We start from the raw sequence: 25091 nt of genomic DNA, 5'->3' as shown, positions 1-25091 counted from the left end.
TGATAGCGAAATCAGTAGAGTTCGATATGGAACATAAGTGCCTGTGGGCTGAGCTACCATTTACTGCAGACCCTGAAAAGGAGCTTGGTAAGAACCGCCACGTAGCCCTAGCTGTTTTAAAAGGACAAATGAAGCAGCTACGGGGCTCTGAGGTGAAGCGTCAGGAGGTCCTTAAGTCCCATGCTAAACTAGTGGATAATGGATACAGCTGTAGAGTGGATGAGCTGCCAGAGGACATGCAGCAACAGCTGGCAGAGGCAACAGGATCCTACTACCTCCCATGGAGAACGGTCCACAAGGAAGGCTCACTTTCCACTCCAGTCCGCACAGTGTTTGACGCCAGTAGTACCACGACCTCAGGAAAATCACTGAACAACATATTGGCGAAAGGCAGTAATAAGCTGGAGACTATATTCAACCTCCTCACGAACTTTCGAGCTGGTAAGCACGCATTCCTGTTTGATATCAGAATGGCGTACAACCAGCTAAAGTTACGCCCCAAGTCGTTGACCTGGCATAGATACCTGTGGATACCAGACCTAAACCCTGAAAACGAAGTGGAAGAAAGAGTCATGCTTACTATCATTTACGGCGTGATATCCAGTGGAGGACAAACTGCAGAGGGAATGCACCGCATAGCTGATTATGGCAGAAAGCACTTCCCCGAACATACCGCTGGAGCTGACGTATTGGAAAACCTATTATACGTGGATGATGGAAGTGACAGCCAGGACTCTGAAGAGGAAAGGAGGAAGACTATTGATTCCATCCACTTCCTTCTGGACCAGGCCAACATCGAAACAAAGGCGTTCGTACTTTCTGGTGAGAAACCCCATGAGTCGGTATCTGTGGACGAGAAGCACGTTACCGTCCTAGGATATCAATGGGACCCAGAAGAAGACTTGCTATCTTTGGACCCAAAACCATTGTTCTTTGGTAAGAGGCGCCGAGGTAAGAATCCCGAGCTAGTAACAGGAGACCTTAGAGAAGCACTAATGGCAAACTTCACTAAAAGGATCCTCCTCTCCCGGATGGCGTCCTGTTATGACCCATTGGGGTTGGTCTCCCCAATAACTGGGCAATTCAAGAAGGACTACCACGAGATTGTCCGGCTGGGTACAGACTGGGATGACTTGCTACCTGAAGCCCACCTTGACAGATGGAAGCAAAACATAGAGGTAATGCAACGGTTACCTGAAGTAAAGTTCCATCGAAGTGTTGCGGAGACGTCAGAAGTAAACCTGATAGTGTCAGTGGATGCATCAAAGGATCTGGCAGTCGCATGCGTCCATGTTCAAGAAACACTACCAACAGGTGAAGTCAAGGTGAGGTTAGCGGCCGCAAAATCCCGCTTGGTTACCGGTTCTTCTATTCCGCGAGCTGAGTTAAAAGCCTGCACAATGGGTGCGACACTGGCTAGGGTGGTCACAAACAACCTGAAAGGAAAGGTCAAAGATACCTGGTTTGTCAGCGATTCAACCATTGCACTATCCTGGATCAACTCAGATACCCGCCCCATGACGATTGGAGTGAGGAATAACGTCATTGAGATACTGAGGTTCACCGATCGTTCCCAGTGGTTCCATGTGGATGGGACTAACAATATAGCCGATCTTGGCACCCGTGACGGAGTTAAACTGTCTGACATAGACCAGGACTCAGACTGGCAGATTGGGAAACCATGGATGCGCCTAGACCGATCACAAATGCCTATCAGACCGGTCAAGGAGATGCAACTTAGCAAGGAAGACAAAGACGAGGTCAACAAGGAGATTAAGGTGATATCTGCCGTCGTGTGTAATATCCAAGAGTTACAGACACGGTACAAGTATTCACGGTACCTGCTGGACCCAAACCAATATGGTTGGCGGAAGACATTGAGAATCCTTGCCTATATGCGACGTTTCATCTTCTGGCGAATAGCTAACAAACGGAAGGTGGAGTTAAGCATGCTGATCCCAAGTATCAGCACGGAATCTGATGCCTTATCAATGGAGGAGTTGACGGTTATTGAGCGCTACTACTTCCGCTGCGGCACAAAGGAGGTGGAAAAGTTTTACAAGGGAAAGGAGCTACAGCACGTAATCGACCGAGACGGCATACTACATTATACAGGCCGATTCCTTGATGGAGAGGAGATAGATGATCCTGAAAACGTGTTTCCTGACCTAAAACCACTCACCTTCGTAAAACCGGTACTAGACAGATATTCGCCAATTGCCTACGCCATCATGATATATGTTCACCATAAGGTCCTACACCACAAAGGAGTTCCACAGATGGTCCTAGAATCCAGGTATATAGCGTATATCATTGGTGCGAGAGCCCTGGCAAAAGAAGTGAGGGCTGACTGTACAGCTTGCAAAAGGAGGAAGGCTCGACTACTTGAGGCGGAAATGGCACCACGGCATGAGAGCCAAACATGCGTAGCCCCTGCGTTCTACCACACTCAGCTTGATCTGTGTGGGCCGTTCACAGCTATTTGCGAGCACAACCACCGAAGCACGGTCAAAGTATGGTGTGCGGTCTTCAGATGCCCTACGACTTCAGCAACCGCAGCCCATGCTATGTCCAGCTACAGCACAGAGGCGTTTCTTGGAGCCTTTCAGAGATTCGTCACCTATCATGCAGTACCTCATATTGTGTACATTGACCCAGGGAGCCAGCTAGTCAAAGCGTGCAAGGACATGCAGTTGTCGATGGGAGATATAACCAGCACCCTGTCTGGACAGCACCTGGCAGGCATCAGACACAAGGTAGCACCAGCCGCAGGACACAACTGGCAAGGGGTGGTTGAGAGAAGCATACAGGAGATTAAGAGGCTTTTCCATGCTACGTTTGATGGATTGCGTCTAGACATACTGAACTACGAGACCAGCTTCGCGTGGTGCTGTATGCAGCTGAATAACCTTCCTCTATGTATCGGATCACGGACAGATGACTTGGAGCATGTTGATCTGATAACACCCAGCAGGCTGATGCTTGGACGTGCATCCAACAGGGCACTTGTAGAGCCGTGCACAGTAGAGAAACCGACGAGAATGCTACAGCAGATGAACCAACTCTACGAGTCCTGGTGGAAAGTATGGTTGAACGAAAAACTTGCTGACTTCATTCCGAGATCCAGCCTATTTTCCAGAACCAGCAGACAGCCTATGCTAAATGATGTTGTTATCTTCACCCGGACACCAGACGAGAAGTTCATTGGGGACAGCACCTTCAAGCTGGGAATAGTATCTGACGTCTTCCCATCCAAGGACGGCATCATAAGGTCTGTGGAGATAACATACAGGAACGCGAGTGAGAAAGTGTCCAGGACCACCAGGAGATCGGTGAGGCACATAGCGACAATCCTCCCAGAAGATGATCTGTGTCTTGCCGAATCGCTAGCCAAGGCAGCTGATGATGCCCACCACATGGGGTACTACAAAGATGTTGCCCCAAGGCCACCTTCTATGGAGCAGTAACTTGACAGGTGTTACAGCATCCAATAAGCCTACATTCACCAATTCCTACCTCTAACCAGCAGGTGCACTACCACTTGCGGTTACCACCAACCACAGTCTGCAGGTGTACTACCACCTGCGGTTACCACCTGCTGCCATCACAGAGACAGCTGAAATGACAGTCAATAGTGTAATTAACTGTACCTAATTAGAAATAAACAAAGTATTTAAATTGTGTGTTACTGCTTACTTAAGCAAAAACTACTCCTATAACTTTGGTACAAGAACTATCGTCAAAACACCAGACGGAGCCCAACAGAGCGAAGTCTGATCTTAGTGAATTAGTACTTACCTGTGAAGCTACTCTATAGCAATTACCGAAGACAAGCCACCAGACGTAGCTCGATTAAGCGAAGTCTGTTGCTCTGTACAAGTGAAATGATGTTCAATAAACTATGTTTCTATAGCAGGGCTACTACTAAAACTATGAGTACTAGTGAAATTGTCGTACAAAAAAACTATAAATAACTACTTAAAACCTACGTGATCTTCAGAAACAATGTCCGACCGCCATATCGCCTTTACCCGTGACGGGAATTACATTCCCCAGCCCGTCAATCATATTGAGGAGCTGACGGAGGGATGGGGTGGCTTGATCAGCCACAGCGAGATGGACGCCGTTGAGGATGCCACCTGGCACTGGCATCTCTTTACTGAGAACGCCACTGCCTATGCAAGAGACCTGGGCCGCGCCACCAGGCGCCGCCAAACGCGTTCCCTGCGCCATGTACAGGCTAGGTCTCTCACGGAGGAGAATATGGGGGCAGTAGGAAAGCTGTCCTACGCTTTCGAGGTGAAGGCCAACCACGAGTTGACCGTGGAGGCCTCGTTGCTCCAGATCGGCCTGTTCCGGTGTCTGGAGGATCTGACGGAGAAGGCGGAGAGGGCCCGCATCCGTGGCCGTGTCGAACGGTACGACCGCGTTAGGCGTATCAGGGACATGGTGACCAACGCTTTGCGGGGAGGTTTCGACCGTAGTACCGCTCATGCCCTAGCCATAGAGGAGCTATGCGAGACCGAGTCAGAGGATGAGGATGAGGGAGCAGTCATCGAAGAGCTCGAAATGGGCTTGTGGTATGGTCAGGCCTCCCAGCGGCGCAAGCGGGAACATCCCACAGGATGGCAAACAGGACCAGGAGGTCAGAAGGAGCAAAACCTTGCAGAAGTACAGGGCAACCTGGAAGCTACGGGGGCTTTTTTTGGCAACAGAGGGGGAAGAAACCAGCCGACTCCTCTCCCTCTCAAAAAACATGGAGGCAAAAGTTCAAGCAAGCAGTATACAAATGTCGTCGTAATATAGTTGCACACATAACATATAAACTTAGGACCATTCACCCCAACCCAGGACCAAGGGATAAAACAATGGAAGGAAAAGCAAGAAGAAGGGAAAGAAGAAAAAATAGGAGGGAAGATAAAAGAAAACTCAAACAAAATAAAACTAAAGAAAATGTCTTTGATGTTGTAACCTGGAACGTACAGAGAATGCCACTAGATAATTTTAACAAAAGGAAAGCGAAAGCTGTAGCAGAATTTGCAAGGAAGAATAAATGGGACGCTGTTTTATTGTCGGAGATAAAAGCTAAAACAGGTGGTATTTATTGGTTAGGACAAGATGAGCTACTGACCGCCATCATATTCACGGAAAGAGCCGCCATTCTATTAAGAGACCAGCTACTTCAACTTTGGTGTGAAACTGGTCAAGTAACTGTAAGAAACGAGAGGACAATATCAATTAAAGTAAAGGACCTAACTTTAACGGCCACATATATGCCAGTGTGGTCTGGAAATAATGAACAGGAGATAGAGACAGCCAAAGAAGATCTTAAAAGTCACGTAGAAAAAGTCAAGAAAGAAGAAATATTATTAGTGGGTGGAGATTTCAACGCCCACGTAGGTCAAGGAGAAGAGAGGCCAGATGTCTGCGGCCGTTTTGGACTAAGATCATCAAATAGACAAGGGGAAGAACTCATAGATTTTTGCCAAGAAAACAATTTAGCCTATGTTAATAGTTATTTTCAAAACAAAAGAAGAGGAACATGGTTTAATCCAGCATTAAGGAGGTGGTATGAACTGGATGGTTTCCTGGTGAAAAGCAATCAAAGACACAAATTGGTACAAAAACTTAATGTGATAAACGAAATTTCATTGTCAGATCATAAACCGGTGAGAGTCAGAATAATTTTAAACAAACCAAAGAAACATGACAGACCAAAGAAAAGATCGCCCAAAATAAGATGGGAAAGATTAAGAGATACAGAAGTAGCCAACAATTATCGTGAGAAAATAAATAACATTGTTGAAGAAGCTGAAGATGCCAACAACAATCAAAATATAAATGACAGATGGAAGGAGATAACGGAAACTACAATCAAAGCCGCAACAGAAGTGTGTGGAATTGAAGAGAAAAAAATAGAGAACCCATGGATGATAGACAAAGAAGATGAAGTGAAAAGACTAAGAGATAGGATTACTGTATGTGTAAATAGAAGAAATGAATTGATGGAGAGGTCGAGACAGACAGCAGATGATGAAAGACTACAGATTGAAACAGATCTGAATAATGCCAAGACAGATCTGAAAGAGGCCAGAAGTACGTTACAGAGACAGACAAGACAGTGGGAGAAAGATTGGTGGGAAAACATAATCAAGGAGTGCCAAGAAGCTGGAGAAAAAGGTGACTCTGGAACCTTATATAAAACTCTAAAAAAACTTGGAACTAGAGGCTTTAAAACCGCTTCTGAAACCACCACAATCACCAAAGAAGAGTTTAAGGATCATTTCCAAAGAATATCTAAAGATAGATTTGAAAATGACCCAGAGATTATTTTCGAGGCTGTTGACAAAATGGAGGACCTAAGGAACAGCGAAGAGGCCAGAAGGTGGGCAATTCAGTTGGATGAAACACCTTCAAGAGAGGAGATTTTAACACAAATGAAAAAGATGAAAAATTCGGCACCAGGCAAGGACGGAGTTCGACTGATTTACATACTTCAAGGTGGACCAATTATTCTGGAGAAAATTGTGGACTTGATACAGTTTATGTTTGAGAATGACGCCATAGAATGGGAAGTAGAGTTGAAGGAAGGACAAGTCATACCTCTGTTTAAGAAAGGAGACCGCAACAACACCAACAACTTCAGAGGGGTTGTATTACTGGCCATGGGGTCCAGAATTCTAGGCAGAATCGCGGCAGATAGATTAAGAATCTGGTCAGAACAACTTAATCTTCTGGACGATGACCAATCTGGGTTTCGAAAAGAAAGATCTACGGCGGACGTAACCCAGATTATGTACAGGATCCTGGAGGACACAGAGGATCTGTTAAAGAGGCTGGAGGCCAAGGGAGAGACTCTACCTGAAGACTCGAGACCCTCAGCAAGATTATTAGACCTAAGAAAAGCGTACCCAAGAGTTAATAAACCAGCTCTATGGAGAATATTAGAAAAGTGTGGAATGGGACCAAAATTTTTAAGAGTGCTGAAAGATCTTCATGAAACTACGTTCTACCGGATAAAAAGCAGAGAAGGAGAGAGTGAAGAATGGACCACAGAGAGAGGATTAAGAGAAGGGGGACCTTCCTCCCCCCAACTTTTCAACATATACCACCAGGTAGTTATGAGACAGGGTGAAAAAGCTAGAAAAAGGAAAGCTGAGGAAACCAACCTGGATTATGGATTAAACTATAATTGGGTTCCTGGAAGCTGTTTCCCTAGCCAAGGCAGATGGGAGAAAGGAAATTCAGAGGCCAAGAGAATAAAAATCTCCCAAGGGCTTTTTGCCGATGATACAACAGTCATTGGAAAAAAGAAAGAGCTGGAACAAGGTGTCAGAGAAATTAAAAAAGTGATGGACAAGTTTGAAGAGCGCAACAACGAAGATAAAGAAGAGTTCCTAGATTTTGGTAAGGCTGAGTGTAGAAAAACTCGCGTCCTAGGTTGTTTAATGGGCTGGAAAGAAGACACAAACAACAGGATCAAAAAGGCTGGAAGTGCATGGATAAAGGTAAAGCATCGGCTAAAAGGAACAAAAATATCCAAAAGTCTACAAGCAAGAATTATAGAGGCATGCATAGAATCTACTATGTTGTTTGATTGCCACACCCGGACCTGGCAAGTTGGGGAAATTCTAAAAATGCAAAGGACAATGGACAAAAAATACCGCTATATTTGGAGTAACAAAACAAAACCACCACTTTTTCAAATGCAGGAGGAAGAAAAGAATATGCAAGATATCCGTAATGAACTAAAGATTAAGACATTAAGATACAAAATAGAAAAACGTGTACTCCAAAGGATAGGCCATGTTATGAGGATGGATGATTCCAGAATGACGAAAGCTGTAATTCTTGGATGGTTGGAGGACTTGGAGACTATAGAGAAAGTTCCGGGCAAGAAAAGAAAAACAGTGCTATACTGGAAAAGAATCGTCAAGGAGGCGGGCATGGATTGGACTAAAATCGGTCAAATAACGAAGGACAGAAAGATCTGGAGGAAGGCTGTGAAAACCAGGATGAAATACCTGGAAAAATGGGAGAGGAGAAAAGGAAAGAAGATTCCAGAAATGAGCGGGCACAGGAACCAGGATCCAGGTACAGTCCTGTCACTAGTATGCTCATATGAAGGATGTGGCAGAATATGCCTCACAAAAACAGGAGTGACGAACCATGAACGTAGAATACATGAAATATCTAGTCAGAAAAAAATGTTCAAATGTGATAAATGTGATAAAAATTTCCTAGGAAAATCAAACCTAACCACTCACAAGAAGGTCTGTACAGGATTAGTGGCTAGAAATGTTAATAATAAGAAATGTGATAAATGTCTAAAAGAAGTGTCTGCATCAAATTTTGCAAGACACAGAAAAAAGTGTGCACCTGAAGAAAATAGAGGTCAAAATACGACGACGGCCAAGCCAAAAGTTCCATGCGACAGGTGTGGAGCCCAAATATCATCAAATAACCTGGCCAGACACAAACGACTAAACTGCTTGTAAGAAGATGGGGAGTATCTTTCGAGATAGAATACCCGAGACAAGACAAGAGCTCGAAATGGAGGGAGAGCTTGAGGCGGTAGCCGGCGAGGAACCCGAGTTGGAAGAGGAGATAATGCCGGACTGCCCCTCGAGCCAGGATCCGTCCATGGACAATTTGCCCGAACCAGTGTTTGCTGTCCCTGAGTGGGACTGAATAATTGATTTATATTATCTCTTTATTTATAATGCCTAAAAATTCTTAATTATTACTAAATTACCTATCTATTTATTTAATTCACCTATTTATTTCAATTCATTAATTTCAACCTATTCATTTCAACTAATTATCTGTTGTAAAATAAAAATAAAAAATAAAAAATAAAAAGTATAAAAAGTAAAAAGAAAAAAAAAAAAAAAAAAAAAAAAACCTTAGTTTTAAGTGCCATATCATTATTTACCGTACCTTACTGCCAATATTGTCAAAAATTAATCTACTGTGATATAATCCCTTGGCTCTGTGTCCCAGGTTTGCCTTTGCTGCCCGGCAATGTTAAACCTGTTTAATTTAGGGGCAAACCTGAGACACAGTAGCCAAGCGGACAACCATGCCCATCTACCTCGCCATTTTATTAACTCAATGTGATGCAATAGTTTATTTACTTTTCTTTAAATTTATTTCATTTTTGCCAAATTCAAACAAAATCAAATCAAATACTCAAAAATTGTACTTTCTTGCAGAATAAAACCAATAAAAGAGTTAAAACCACCTACTCCGAGGCGACCGCCAAATCAAGGAGAAGGCTTTGTGGAAATAAACTCTAGGTAAACCCTTATTTTGTTATTCATCATTTGTTGTATCAAAAATTGCCAAAAGAAACAAAAGACCTAACTATCTGAGATTACTAGTGTCGAAATATTTGTTAACAATAAATCCATGCAGTTTCAAAATTTTGATAAAGAATAAAAATCCATGATAGTATATATATAGTTTGTTATTGTTTAGAATGTAAACTGCCGATTGAGCACCTACTAAGTTTGCATCCAAAAAAAATAAACTAAGGTAAATTGTTATTTAGCAAAATAAAAGATCAACTACTCCAGAAATACCATAGCAATCAAGTATTTATAAAAAAAAAAAAAAATTGAAAAGTTAAAAGTCCTGATCAAACAAATTTCATTTCAAATTCAATTTTATCACTTAAAGGATAATTATATTGTATATAATAATGAATTATTTGTAGATTGTATCTTACCGTTCAATCCATCACCAATTGTAACTGTAATCAAAATCCAACAGAGGTACACAAATTTATTTGAAATATTTTCTTTTAAATTGAGAATTTCAATTAGCAACTCATGTAACGAAATTTTATTTGTTTCAGCACATTCATCAGCAACGATCAAAGCAAATAGCATCAAAAAAGCCTCATATAGCCACTCTTTAGTAAGTTTTATGTTATTTAATTATGAAATATGTAGTATGGGCAAAGTTATTCCTTGTATATATGTCGTTTGTTAAACTATAAACTCTGAAATATTATAACTAAGCAATGAGTACCTATAAAATATTTAATTGCAAGATTTTATCTTTCCATAGTTAATTAGATACTCTATTCAGGAAATTAACCGCTTATGGATAATTAATACTTCAGAAGAATGAAAATGTCCATAAGAATTAAGTTCTTCAAGTCATCATATGAGGCTCCCCAGGTACGCTGACCTGTAAAGAATCCCAGTATATCCGCCATCAGACTGGGGCAGCGCATACTTAAAGAGAACATTGGGTGTATGAAAAACTGAGAGGAAGGGGACATTGGCCTGTTAATTACACTAGTCCCCAAAGTTTTATAATAACGCTTTATTAAGCACTGCCTTGAAAACTTTGGAGACAAGTATAAAATTTTAATTGGTTGGTCAATTAAGAGTCCAAACGTTTCAACTACTAATTGTAATCTACAGAAGGGGTAATCTGTGTATCATCATTGGTAATGCACACAAATTTATCGGTAATTGTCGTATCCCTTTAGATTCCTGATACAATAGTCCTTAAGGTACTGTACATTTACTTCGGCAAATGTCATATTATCAAATCATTAAAACAGCATAAGCTTATTATTACAACAGCAAAAATATTCCCTTTAATGTTATCACTATCGGTACCTTTCATTGATCTGTGTCTTTTTACGAATATGGCAAATCATATTCCACAATCACATCCTATGTATTAAAGTATCAGGATGTCTATCTGCCTCCAAGAGAATCGCCCTAGGAAGAAATACCTAACCTAAACTTTTTTTCTCGACTCCTATGCTCCCCCCATACCCGTTGCCTCAAGCGTCCCTAGAGGCCTTTAGGGGCCATAGTTGGTAGTCCATAATAAAGGATTATTCCCTGCCTTTCGCTTGATCTTCTCATCTCTTTTCCTTTGTTCATCTAAATATTGTTGCAACAATACTTCAGACCTCACGGTCCATTCTTCCTCCCTTTCTTTCCTGGAGGTGAAGGACGTAGTAGAAATTGGGAAAGTCCAGAGAGGGAGTGGGTAAAGCATTGGACTTTTTATTACACTAGTTCACAAAGTTTTATAACAACGTTTTCTTATTTGTTGTCTTAATATTAATAACTTTGGGGACTAATGAATGGTTGGTTCATTCAATTAAGTGTCCAAACGTTTCAACCCCTTATTGTAATCAATACAAAGATTAATTTTGTGCACTATCATTTGGGGAGTAGATCATTTTATCAGCCATTGTCTTATTCCTTTAGATCCTTGGGTACTTTATATCGAGGGGATAGAATCATTGTAGAGATCTTAAGTGGCTATAGTGCATTCAGAAACATCATAGAAAGTTAATAATTCACCATAGCTTACTAGTAACAGAAGCAAAGATGAAATAATAAAAAAAAAACAATTAGATAGTAAAAAATGCTAAGAAAAAGTAGAAAATACATTAAACAACATATTTTAAAGCACTCATTAAAATTCTAACATTTTTTTGTTTTTATTAAAAATTAAAGTAAAAACAAAAAACGTAAAATTGTTAACATTTAGACTATATTATACAATTAAAATATTTTTGACATATTAGGGGAAAATATTATAACTCTATAATCCTAATTCATCAAACTACGCCCTTGCCTAAGATGCGCCATAGTGGCTTCAGACTTTTTCAATTCATTATCAAAAATTTTTTTGGACATGAAGGTTGGCGGCTGCACAGTCTAAATAAAATGTATGTTAACTTTTAGTTTCCCTAGTGGCTATGCCCCTAGAGGTCTAGCATTGTAAGAAAATGCAGAGAGAGGGAACAATGAGCTGTTTATTACACTAGTTCCCTAAGTTTTATAATAACATTTTCTTATTCGTTGGCTTGAAAACTTTGGGGACTTAAATAAATTTTGATTGGTTGATTTATTAAGGTGAGTGTTCAACCGTTTCAACCACTACAGAAGGAGTAATGTGTCTATCATCATTGGGGAAATAATTATACATCAATTTATTGGCTATTGCCTTATTCCTTTAAATCCCTGAAGAAAATGTATCTTACCCAAGCTTCTTTCAACATCTTGTTAATTGAATCGCATTTGTCCGACAAACTTTCAATGTCGTCTTTTTTAACAAGATTAACATTAGCAATGACATCGCCAGATTTTAGAAAACAACCTAAAAGTAAGAATATACAAATTTCAGTCCCAAGTCTGTAGGTTGAAAGACCCTTAGAATGCAAGGAACAACTAAGACTTCTAGCAGTAAACATATTTTTAAATATATCTTTTATTTAATCTCAATCTTACTGAGCTAACAAGGTTTGATGGTGTACTGGGACCCCCAAGATTGTAATATATGCTTTACTTCCACTCTCAAGATTTTTTATTACCGCCTAAAACCAAAAGACTATAAAAATACATAGTTTGTAATGGCCTTTTAATTAAACAATGCACTGGGTGTGTCTAAACAATGTCTAATCAAAAAAATAATATTTTCCCAATTAGAAAAAATAAGAAAAAATGTTTATCAAAAATTAATTGTCTAGCTTCCATATAATAGATAAATCAACTCAATCAAACATTTCAGTAAATCTTTTTTTTTTGGGAGGGGGGGGGGCAATTTATCTTGGCAGGCTGCCAGAGGGTTTACCCTCTCCAAAACTAGTTTTAAACCTTACCAGGACCTAGTTGAAGCTACACTTTAAAGGAGTACTTCATTATTAATTATGTTCATAATTCATAATTAACCCTCCCCCAACAGATTGTAGGGGGGAATTTACCCCCCCCCCCCATCATATTTCAGAGGGGGTGGGTAATTACCCCCCCACCAAACAAATTTTACCCCCGAGGCAAAAATTTTATGGGGGGGGGGGGGGATTTTTTTTTTGCAATTTTACCATCCTCAAAACAAATTACCCCCCCCCCCTACCTCTCCCAAAATAAAAAAAGCATCTCGGACGCTTTTGCTTACAATTTAGACTGCCAAAATAATCTTTTTTGGCAGCCTTATCCAACCCAACCCCCAAACAATCCTAAATCAACAAAAATAAGGTTATCTTACCTTTCTCACTATCAGGAATGACCACAACTCTTACCAGATTATCATCTTCTGGAAACGGAGAAACCAGCGGATTCAAAATAATAAAACTTCCGCTAGTTTTGGTCACGTGATAAATGTCTTGCGGATTGACAGGTACTTGGGTGTTAGAGAGGCCCGGGTAGGCAAATCTTGCTTGGATACAAGTTAAGCCTTCGATATTCTTCGTGCTTCCCTAAATATAAATAAAGGGTGTCCTACCCAGGTTATTGTAGGCAGTGGGGTCTGTTCTGTTGGCCCAAAACTGGAAGACCCATTTTAGATTTAGTCTGAAGTTGTTGATACACGTTTACAACGGTTTAAAACAAACCTGAAAGAAAAATAAACCAATAAGTAAAAAACACAACAGTTTCTTTATTTTTAAAAGTTACAATAAATATGTTTAATTTCTTAAGGTTTGGGCTTTCTACTTTGAAATTCTTAGGCATTTATCACTTGAATATAAGAGTCATTTTGAATTGTCAACAAGTACTTTTTAAGAATTGAGCTTATTTAAATATAACTTACTTCGCAAGGTTTTTATCTCCACGTTCAACTTGGCCCAGATGTTACACCAGAGATCCTCAACCAGCCTCTTCAAACAAAGCCGGCGTTCAAGTTTTCTTCACCACAGAGTGTTCTAAAAATTGGCTTTCATAAGATGACTAGCAGATAATAATTTAGTGGGAAATTATTTAAGGATTGGGCATATGTGAATTTCAAATCTTTCTTGGAGCAATTTTGTTTAGACTTATATGTTGTTATACTGAAGAACCGTACCTTTAATTGTAGCAGGAGCCGTTTCTAGCTACACCAGTTTGTCTTGAATACTGGGTCCAATCCTTAAAAAGGAAAGTATCATTAGCATGGAGGAGAAATATGCCTTGTACAAGTTTCTTTTCTTCATGATTATTAATTTTTCTTATTTGTTCCAACAACAAATTAGTTACCTAGTATTCTGTGGGTTAAAGCAGCTCCTCAATGGCTAGTTGAGGCCCACGAAGGTCCAAGTCCACAAGTCCAGCTTCCCGGCCGTCCCAGGTTGCAATATCAACAGAACCGTTTCCCGTCAATCCTTAAATTAGCTCACATGAGATTGGAAATTTGTTAACATCTGAATTTCAAATTTCTATTTATACCTATCCCCGTTTTCTTTTCATTATTTTATGGGCTGTCTTTCTCTCATCTAATTGTAGAATTTTAAATGTTTTTACCTTGCAATAAGCTCATAGTACTTGGAGTTTCATTTTAATAGGTTTGCTTGACTTCTGAAATTATAATATGCCTTTCATTTTCACTGTTAAAATTCAAATGGATTTACAATTTAACATTACAAGATTCTTACATATAAATTGTTAACAAACAAATCTTTTTATTGAATCTACCTTTTTAAGGATTGACCACGCAGTGTAAAAAAGATGGAGTTTTGCTTTAAATATCTTAAATTATTTTAAACGTGGCCAAATACATAAATACAATTTTCTAGTCTGATACTTAAATAAATTGGTCTTTTAAATTTAAGAAGAAACAAATTTCAAAGGAAAATTAAGCCAATTTAATAATATAAACTACAACTAGGTTTCTTTGTTTCTCATTGAAGAAAGTAGCAGGTTCGAGTCTTCGCCTCTAGCCAGAGGGGGGAATCCATAAGCGTAGATAGGGAGGAGTTTCTGAGCCTCTAAACAGATAAATACTACACTCCCCCAAGGAAAAAAGGTTCAGGAACGACTCCCTGCTGTTTCTAACTTTGAGCTTTGGGTTACTTTGGTTTGAGTGGTTTCTTAACTTTCCATATTTTTTTTTTTTTTATCCTAATTTTATCACATATATTTTCAACAGACTATCACGAGATCTTTTGTATACTTGTATCACATATTTTACTTTCAGACTTTCAGACTTTTACATCACGAGATCTTTTTACATTCAAATATAATCAGATAAAATGTTTAAAATTGTTTAAAATGTTTATAAAACAAAGGTTCATATCACTAAGAAAGTGGAATAATAATGTTTATAGGAAAGAGGTTAGAAAGATAGAGTTTTGTTTACTTACGGACCATAAGTAGGGCGGCGGCTTCAAAATCGGCGGCGGCAAGATCTCCAACAAAATCCACCTCACTCTCCTTCCAAATCACGGCAACATCCCTAACAGATCTCGTAGTGGTTCTCATGGTTTTCTCCTTATAAATTCTGTATTCTATTGTTACCTTTCTAACATTTCCATCACGTGATTTGTCAGCCTCCTTTATTCTACCAATCCTCCAAATACACGTGCCTATAGCGTTTTCTGTCTCACGCCTGAAGATCACAATGTCTCCAACTTTGACAGGATCTGATGCTTTTGTCCATTTACTAGGTCTGGGGACAAACTCACCCACTTTTAGCTCCTTCCATGCATTCCACCATGCCCGTTCAATCTCCTCCATGCTTTCCAACATTTTACCTGGATCCTGGACTGTCAGCTGGCCACCAGGCGCACGTTGATTATTGCGTCCCAACAATAATCTTGAGGGGGTGATCAGATCAAGGTTTTCAAGATTGGTATACCTGGAACCTAAGCAGATTGGCATAGAATTGAGTTCATTTGTGCAGTAACTTAAAGCAGTTTCAAACTCAATTGGTGTGAATTTTCTCCCCTTGAACACAACATTTAATACATTCTTGACACTCTGGATACTTCTCTCAACAATTCCATGATAGTTCTTGGCCTTCACAGGACATACATCAAACTCAATACTGCAACCTTTCTCTTGGTTCAATAACTTCTGTATGTCTGCAACACAAACATCCATTTCTTTGAAGGCTTTTACCAGCTGGGGGCCTGCGTCAATTTTTACCTTAGCTGGAATTCCATACCTGGACACATGTCTTGTAAACGTAGAAAGGAACGACTCTGTATCATACCCCTGCATACAGTAAGCAGCAACAGCTAGAGTTGTTGGGCACTTGTACACGACAGCCCACATCTTCAAAGGTGACTTATGGTTTCCATACCCACAGCGCGCGTCTACAGGCCCAAATATATCAATAACAGTTGTTGTGAATGCTGGCGCAACCTTATACCGACTCGGGTCGACAGCTCCAAACTCTACTTCAACTGTTTTAGCTCTGTAACGCTTACAAAAGACACAATTATTCCTGATTTCAGTGGCCAATGACGTTGCTTGAAGAATGAATGCAATCTCATAACTTTTTCTGACAGATGAAATTGACCCTCCATGATGTGTCAATTTTTCATGACAATACTTCATTATTGAATAAGCAACTGGGGAATAGCGGTCAAGAACAGGTTTGGCAAAGGCAAGTTTTTCAAGATCCAGCATAGCATCGGCTAGCTCTCCTTCTCCTCCAGGCAGTATTCGGCTAGTGTGTAGGAGGACTCCATCTTTCTTCTTGCCTATTTTCTTCAATTTGTCTGCACAATTGAACTTTTCCACCTCCAACGTTGTTTTTAAAAACAGTTTCCTCTCTGCCAATTCAATTTCCTCCTCTGTCAGATTAACAACCAGTGTACCAGCAACACTTGGAAGTTTATCAGCCTTCCCACGCCAGATATTTATCAACTTTGTACATATAGCATTCAAACGGATGTACTTTGGCCACGAGACTTTACATGGGTTAACAAGATATTTACTGAAAGCATACCTTTCTGTCATTTTACCTCCAAAATTAGCCATAACCATCTCCTTGCTCATTTTTAGTTTTATCTCCTTCCTGGCCTCATTTTTAGTCAGCTGATCCATTGTTACCTCCTCAATATTTTTTATTGGCATTTCTTCACGGCTCAAAACCATCCACGGTCGTCCCTTTTGCCAGTCAGAATCCTCACCAATGTCAGGTAATGCATCTGGGCGGGTGGCTATATCAGCAACATTTCCAGCAGATTCAATATGGTGCCAGTCAGTCGGGTCGGAGAACCGCCGGATCTGGATGGACAGGTTCCTTACTCCCGTCTGGAGGGGTCTGGAGTCGCTATGCAACCAATACAATGCAACCAATGAATCGGTGACATATATAACCTGTTTTACATGGTCTCCAAAGTTGCGCTTCACCAGGTGTCCGAGGGCTCCGCCCATGGAGCATGCTATCATTTCAGCCCTGGGGATAGTGGACTTGCCTACAAGCTTTGCTTTGGCCGTTACCAACCTGCATATATATCCTCCTCCAAGAAGCTCCATTCGGGCATGGACACAAGCTGCCGCCAGACTGCTGCTTGCATCTGTTGAGACTATTAAGACAACACCAGCTGCCACATTCACATGATTGTTGAAGATACTCCGTTGAAATTTCAGGTCTTTCAGCTCCTGTATCATTTCTAAGTTTTCAACCCAGGTGTCCAGCAAAGATTCAGGTAACAAAACATCCCACTCGTACCGTAACGAACAGACATAATTTAGGTCAACCTTCAATTTTGACGTCTTGGGGACAGCTAACCCCAGCGGGTCAAAAACGCCCATCGTTTTACTGAGCGCAACTCTTGTTGTAAATTTACCTCTCAGAGCCTCCTTAATGTCACCTGTCACCACCTCCGGGAGCTTTCCTCTCTTTACTTTGTCCAAATACAGGGGTTTAATATCCAAGGCCATAGTATCATCCAGAGGCCTCCAAATATATCCAAGAACTCCAACAGATTCACCATCAGTTGATACAGCTTCAGACGGGGCTTCGCCACTTTTAGTAATAGCCTTTACCTCTTGATTGCCATAACTTAAGACCTCAACCACAGCCTCTGCTGCCTTGTCCCGTGTATCATTATCAGCATAGGCCGCCACCAAATCGTCCATATAAGCCTTGTTGCGTACAGTATCAGCCCCAATGGCCAAATCTGGTTTATCTGCCTCTGCAACATCTGCAACCACTGTCAACCCATGGATAGTCTGGTTTCCACTGCTTTTTATTCCATATATAAGAGTCAGGACGACATAAACACAGACAGCACCCATGAGATCCAGGTTATCAACCCATAAAAATTTCTGGTACCTGTAATACTGAGGAAACAATCGTATCGAGTTGTAGGCCATTTTTATGTCTCCGGTCAGGGCTGCGGCTCCACACTGGAAGCTAATTAACAAATGAAGCAAGTTACCTAGCTGATTGGTGCCCTTACACAATATATCGTTTAAGGACTTGCCCGTTTTGGTCCGGCTGGAACCATCAAAAACGATCCTCGTCGGCGTCGACAGGCTGCTGCTGTTGTGAACCACTCTCCAGGGGATGGTGAAGCCACTCTTGTTGGCCATGACTTGCTCTGCTGGTGACAATGAAGAAATTGGCGCAACAAAACCTTTGTCTTTAAGTTTATTAAAACTTTGAAGGATTTCACTCTTTGCTTCCTCACTTTTGTTGGCAATTTTCAGTTGGGAACTTAAAATGCGTTCTGCAATATAAGTGTTGTCGGCCAAAGCCGTCTCTGGGTCCTCCGTAAACGGCAGGTGGGCAAACAGTCTCTTCTGGTTCTCGTCATACACAAGGCTGTTTTCAATCTGGTGCTGCTCAGCCTCTTCCTTAAGCGAGGTTTCCTCCAAAAAGTCACCTTTTTTACAGACAGAACAGTTGCGGCACTTTACACACCGATAGCCAAGCTGGGAACCGATTTCGTCAATCAGCTGGTATTCACGCAACATCTTTCCAGGCCCAGCTGCGTAAATACATTGGACAAAATTGCTGTCTTCATCCAAAAAGGGGTGGGGGTGAGGTTGGGGGTGATAACAGACACCGGTCGGGCTAACTATCTGGGGCTGGTCTGCATGTAAGACTCCCATATCACACCATAGAGCTTTACACTGGAAATCAAAAGCTTTAAACTCAGAACTAAGATATGCCTTGGCTCCCAAAAAGTTGGAATTGGCCATGACACTTTTCCACACAGAATGGGGGCCGCCCAACACTCCTTGGAGGCCGCCATATCCTCGTATTTTAGCTTCATACAAGGATAATCCACTAGGAAGGGTGAACTTTAAAACAGGATAATAACGTGAATAACGAATACCCACCATGATATCAACCTGTTGGCCGCCAATATCAGGCTCAACGGCTGGCGGGGCAGCTCCAGGATGTACTTTCTGGTACGCAGTAGCTATCTCTTGCCAGGCATCTGCCAGCGGCCACACAGGAAACTTACAACTAACTTCCACCATTCTCAGCCCTTGTAACGTTGCAACAGATTTTTTATCCTTCTGTGTATTTAACTCCAGCCAAAACTTTTCGTTTCCATAGGGTAACGTTACTCGTGTGCCGCCGGCTACTTCCAGGGTTGTCGGGCCGGGGCTGACAGTAACAGTGTCCAGCGCAGCATATGCCCGCTCTGACAAGCAGGCATTGTAGCATCCACTATCATAGAAACATAACAGTTTTTCATTATGTTTACCAGCAACATATTGGAGAAGATAAACAGGACAATCATTTACATCAGGCTCAATGTGAACATCTCCTGCACCATCATGAACAGACGCAAACGCAGCCTCATCACAACTTGGCTTGGTTCCAGCAGAATGATAGGTAGCAAAGAAAAATCTTGCGTCAGTGCCCAACTTTCCTTGATCCAAGCTGGCCTTAAACTCTGTTTCACGTTCCATGTTTTCATTTATGTGTCTCGAGCAGACCAGTATGTGGTTCTTATACATCTCGTCTTTGCTTTCACATTGACCAACCTTGCAGACCCAGGTGTTGTCACAGAACTCAGCATGTTCCTTAAACCATTCTTCACGGTTGTCGTAGTCAAAAGCAGCATCCAACCGTAAACATTTATAACAGCACTTTGATTTTATCAAGGCACCAAACCTTCTTTTTACCAACATCTTTTGGAACTTTTCACAGTAGGCGAGGGACACATGTTTCTTATCACAGAGAGAACACCTTACTTCTTTAGGGTAGGTAGACTTGTTCATCATTATAGCAGGCTTATCACTAACTTGATTTGTCCTTTGTTTACTTCCCTTCCCTTTGGGAACCTTTTTCTTGTCGGCAGCAATATGGGCCGCAGCTGCGGCGGTTGGGGTACTGGCGGCAGGTGTGGAACAGGCGGGGCTGGTGGCTGGCAGCTGGGGCAGGCCCGCAGCTGTTTCATAGTCAGGTTCATCAACAGGATCGGCGGGCTCCCCGCCCGGGATGGCGCTGTATTTGTGTACCGTTTTCCCGCCCATCTTCATTGCCTTGGTGACGTCATAGAAACCTTTTCCGCCGGAGGTTATGGCAATATCGACTTTAGCCGTCACCTCCCATGACAAGTCACTTAAAAAGGTTAGCAGCTTATCAATAATAACACTTTTTGTTTGGCGGCTCAACGGGTCCAGTTTCTTCTGCTTAATCAGAACTTTTTCAAATTTTTGGTTGTCATCCTTCTGGAGTGCACTTAAGATGACCGCCAGAATGTTAGAACTCTCAAACAGGTCGTTGATTTTATGGGTGACTGCCAACGCCTTTAAAGCCTTTAACTTCTGTTCTAACTTCAAAACCCAATTTCTCTTATCCACAAGGCCGTCAGGACAATTTCCAAATGACTTGATTTCTTGTACTTTAGATGAAAACAACAGCTCTGGTTTGCCAAATACGACTTTCAGCTGGTCCATAGCATCCTTATACGACTCGTACACCATAATACATTCCTTTGCATAGCCCTGGGCACATTCCAGTTTGAGTTTCATACACTTTTCAGCATCACTAAAGCCTCCAGTGAGGTCAAAGTACTGGTCCAATTGTGTCTTGAACGAGTAGAAATCAAGGCTGCCCGCCGAATATTCGCCAGAGAATTTTGGCGGCGTCAGCTTTACACGGTTTATTCCAGCATCCTGAACCCCGGCCAAGAGTCCAAGTTCGTCATGCAAAGCCGCTATGTTTTCTCTACATAACCTCTGGGCTGTACACAAATCACGGGTGAATGTATCCAGGTCAGTTACAGACGATATATCGCCACACTGGGTCCCACACTTAACAAGGTCATCAATCATTTTCTGACAATCACGGTTCTGCTCACTCAGCTGCTTAAAACGTACATCATAAGATTTTAGGACTTGAGTAGAACTGGTTCTGGCCCGCGCCAACTCCCTGTATCCACCAATGATTGAGAAGGCAGTTGCTTTTACACTTTCCTTGTTGTCAACAACTCTCTGGGCTGCAACTGCAGCAGCTGGGTTGGGTACCGAGGCGGTGGTCTGCGGCGGTGGCGGCGCGGCGGCGGCAGCTGCCGTGACGGCGGCTACCCTCCTGATATCACCTTCATCCCACATTGTCTTTCGGAAGGTGTTGAAATCAGACAAGCAACCTCTAGCCGATTCTTGCATTTCATCTGTGAAGATTTCTGGTAAATCGTTTGCTTGGAAATACAAGATTGCCGACGTTAAGTCTGCGACGACGGACTGGATTTCATCACTTAGCCGGTCAATTTGGTTTAACGGCACTGTCTTTGGGTTTAACAAACTATAATTATTGTTCCAAATAAAAACACTTTTTTCACAGTAACTCAAATGTTTTTGTACACTAGTCGGCGCCATGCTGCGGCGGCGCGGCGGATTTGGCGGCGGCGGCGGATTTGGCGGCCGCTGTCTTACTGTTTCAACACTAAGGGCCGACCCTGGCCGATCACTATCACTCTGAGTGTTGTCAGCACTAGTATTTTCGCCGGTTTCGGCGGAACACTCGGGCACAAAATAAGTAGTTATATTGTGCAAATTATCAGCCTGGCTAAAAACAGTTCTCAAGCTGTCTAAACGTTGATGTGGCTCGTCACTGGGTGATTCACGTAATTTGTTTATTCCCGCCAGGGATATGTCACTATAACTAAATGTTAAATTTCTGTCCAAGTTTCTAGTGACGCGTGGTGTAGAAGAACTTGAAACTGTTCGGAAATCGTTCAGCCCTGATTCTATGTTGGCCTGAACTCTCTGGTGTATACCTTCGGGGTGGTCTACGGAACTCGACCGGTAACCATGGATGGGTGACGGTGAAGGTGACTTAGGGATTGATGAGTCACTGTCAATATCCGAAGGCATCTATCGTTCTGGGTGGACGATAGTTTTGTTTTAAACTGTCCTACCCAGGTTATTGTAGGCAGTGGGGTCTGTTCTGTTGGCCCAAAACTGGAAGACCCATTTTAGATTTAGTCTGAAGTTGTTGATACACGTTTACAACGGTTTAAAACAAACCTGAAAGAAAAATAAACCAATAAGTAAAAAACACAACAGTTTCTTTATTTTTAAAAGTTACAATAAATATGTTTAATTTCTTAAGGTTTGGGCTTTCTACTTTGAAATTCTTAGGCATTTATCACTTGAATATAAGAGTCATTTTGAATTGTCAACAAGTACTTTTTAAGAATTGAGCTTATTTAAATATAACTTACTTCGCAAGGTTTTTATCTCCACGTTCAACTTGGCCCAGATGTTACACCAGAGATCCTCAACCAGCCTCTTCAAACAAAGCCGGCGTTCAAGTTTTCTTCACCACAGAGTGTTCTAAAAATTGGCTTTCATAAGATGACTAGCAGATAATAATTTAGTGGGAAATTATTTAAGGATTGGGCATATGTGAATTTCAAATCTTTCTTGGAGCAATTTTGTTTAGACTTATATGTTGTTATACTGAAGAACCGTACCTTTAATTGTAGCAGGAGCCGTTTCTAGCTACACCAGTTTGTCTTGAATACTGGGTCCAATCCTTAAAAAGGAAAGTATCATTAGCATGGAGGAGAAATATGCCTTGTACAAGTTTCTTTTCTTCATGATTATTAATTTTTCTTATTTGTTCCAACAACAAATTAGTTACCTAGTATTCTGTGGGTTAAAGCAGCTCCTCAATGGCTAGTTGAGGCCCACGAAGGTCCAAGTCCACAAGTCCAGCTTCCCGGCCGTCCCAGGTTGCAATATCAACAGAACCGTTTCCCGTCAATCCTTAAATTAGCTCACATGAGATTGGAAATTTGTTAACATCTGAATTTCAAATTTCTATTTATACCTATCCCCGTTTTCTTTTCATTATTTTATGGGCTGTCTTTCTCTCATCTAATTGTAGAATTTTAAATGTTTTTACCTTGCAATAAGCTCATAGTACTTGGAGTTTCATTTTAATAGGTTTGCTTGACTTCTGAAATTATAATATGCCTTTCATTTTCACTGTTAAAATTCAAATGGATTTACAATTTAACATTACAAGATTCTTACATATAAATTGTTAACAAACAAATCTTTTTATTGAATCTACCTTTTTAAGGATTGACCACGCAGTGTAAAAAAGATGGAGTTTTGCTTTAAATATCTTAAATTATTTTAAACGTGGCCAAATACATAAATACAATTTTCTAGTCTGATACTTAAATAAATTGGTCTTTTAAATTTAAGAAGAAACAAATTTCAAAGGAAAATTAAGCCAATTTAATAATATAAACTACAACTAGGTTTCTTTGTTTCTCATTGAAGAAAGTAGCAGGTTCGAGTCTTCGCCTCTAGCCAGAGGGGGGAATCCATAAGCGTAGATAGGGAGGAGTTTCTGAGCCTCTAAACAGATAAATACTACAAAGGGGTAGTTGCACGAAATGCATTTAAGGTTGAATTAGTCATATTTTTTTCTGTTCAATGATTTAAACTGTCACAAAAACAGCGTGACGACTAATTTAGTGATATCTAATTGTTTGTTATTTATTGTTATACATAATTGTAAATGTTTGATGGTAACTTTACTTATGCTTGAAATCATTTTTCTTACATGCACTTTATTCCTTTAAAATTGACAATTGTTTAAGACAAAAAAATTGTACCTATTGTTTTTCTCTATTCATGTGTAATACGTGTATTTGTTACCTGATAAACAAGACAAAGATCTTGATTTGATTCTTCATTCTTTAATCCACTTGCGTTATCCTCTCCCTTTACATTAGATTTGAAAGTCAAGAAAGAATAAAAATATTTTAATCTACAAATTTAGAATATGCTGTGCTGATACTATTTTAATTTTTAAATCAACAACTTTGAGTTGTGTAAGCCACAATAGAAGTGACAAAATTGACTTTTACATTTGACAAAGTTTTTAAGCATAGAATATAAATTCTATTTTAATATCTCAGACAGAGATGGCATAAAAAAAACAACGTGGTTTAAATCAAGTGGTTTAAACCAAAAAAACAAGCTTAAAAAAACCTAAAAAACCAAGGTGGGATGGTTTAAATGGTTTTTTAAAAAAATATTTATACGAAGGCCTATCTTTCCAGTTATATCTTTTTATTAAGTTTGTTTGGGGGGGGGGGGGTGAGAAAAAAAGGGGGGGGGGTGAAAAAAGAGGGGGGTGGGCAGGTCTATAATTTGGATATTATTTAAAAAAAAACAAAAAAACCTGGTTTTTATAAAAAAAAACGGTTTAAACCAAAAAAAAAACCAACTGGTTTGTTCTTTTTTAAAAAAACCTGGTTTTTTTCCATCTCTGATCTCAGACAAAAATATTAAATTCATTTATTGCACATTTCAAGTTATATAGGTAACTGTTTTATAAAAAAAAAAGTATTTTCAACTTGAAAGTTTATTCCTGTGGCCAATTAGGCTTCCTTTTGATAAAAATCATCTGTTCCTCGTGAATGACGAAAGTAAAAGTTCCAATATCCAAGTTGGAGGAATCAGTATCCACCTTTTAATCAGACAGAAATATGGATTCTGAAAATATGTCCAAAGTACAACAATTTAATTTATTGGAAACTAGATTATTTGTGATGAAATCTTGCCGCTCTAATATTGAACTAGCGGCTTCGCCCCTAGCCTCTAGCTTAGTCGACCCCACTATTTTAATTTTTTTGGGTGGGGTGGGGTGTCCCACCCCCCAAGAAAATAGTTATAAACCTTCCCGGGACCTATGATAAGCTACCCTGTAAAGGAGAACCCGATCGGTTCAGCGGTTAGCGAGATACTTCGCTACAAACAAACAGACAGACAGACAGACAAACAAACAGACAGACATCATTCTACTTTGTATAATAGATAAAGGTAATAGATTCTAATACAATTGAAAATCATAAAAGTATTTGCCAAAATATCCTATCGTATCGTAAGTATGACTGACCGTTTTAAGACTTT

The 25091-nt window shown here is 40.6% G+C and overlaps 1 protein-coding gene and 1 long non-coding RNA gene across 3 annotated transcripts in view; one reads left to right on the top strand and one right to left on the bottom strand.

The window, feature by feature from the left end:
- The window catches only part of LOC145305740 (uncharacterized), a 60181-nt gene that overhangs the window by 7824 nt on the left and 27266 nt on the right, over positions 1–25091 (bottom strand). For both annotated transcript variants that reach the window (XR_013874697.1, XM_080147511.1), the window contains exons 4-9: positions 24594–24650; positions 23832–23899; positions 13027–13237; positions 12026–12141; positions 11617–11699; positions 10873–10969 (exon numbers count right to left, since the gene is read on the bottom strand). Coding sequence is in view for 1 of the 2 variants with exons in the window: in XM_080147511.1 (XP_080003637.1) it covers positions 10873–10969; positions 11617–11699; positions 12026–12141; positions 13027–13237; positions 23832–23899; positions 24594–24650 (632 nt within the window). In the remaining variant the exon portion in view is untranslated. The remainder of the gene's footprint in view (positions 1–10872; positions 10970–11616; positions 11700–12025; positions 12142–13026; positions 13238–23831; positions 23900–24593; positions 24651–25091) is intronic.
- LOC145305917 (uncharacterized) lies at positions 9204–9963 on the top strand. The gene is made up of 3 exons (XR_013874814.1): positions 9204–9537; positions 9719–9776; positions 9860–9963. It is a non-coding gene; the product is annotated as an uncharacterized LOC145305917 (long non-coding RNA).

Source organism: Acartia tonsa, chromosome 14, assembly GCF_053477335.1.
Source record: "Acartia tonsa isolate MP-2025a chromosome 14, ASM5347733v1, whole genome shotgun sequence".
NCBI classification, from domain to species: domain Eukaryota; kingdom Metazoa; phylum Arthropoda; class Copepoda; order Calanoida; family Acartiidae; genus Acartia; species Acartia tonsa.
Note: the sequence above shows the minus strand (reverse complement) of the source record. Positions and strands in the feature narration are given on the sequence as shown.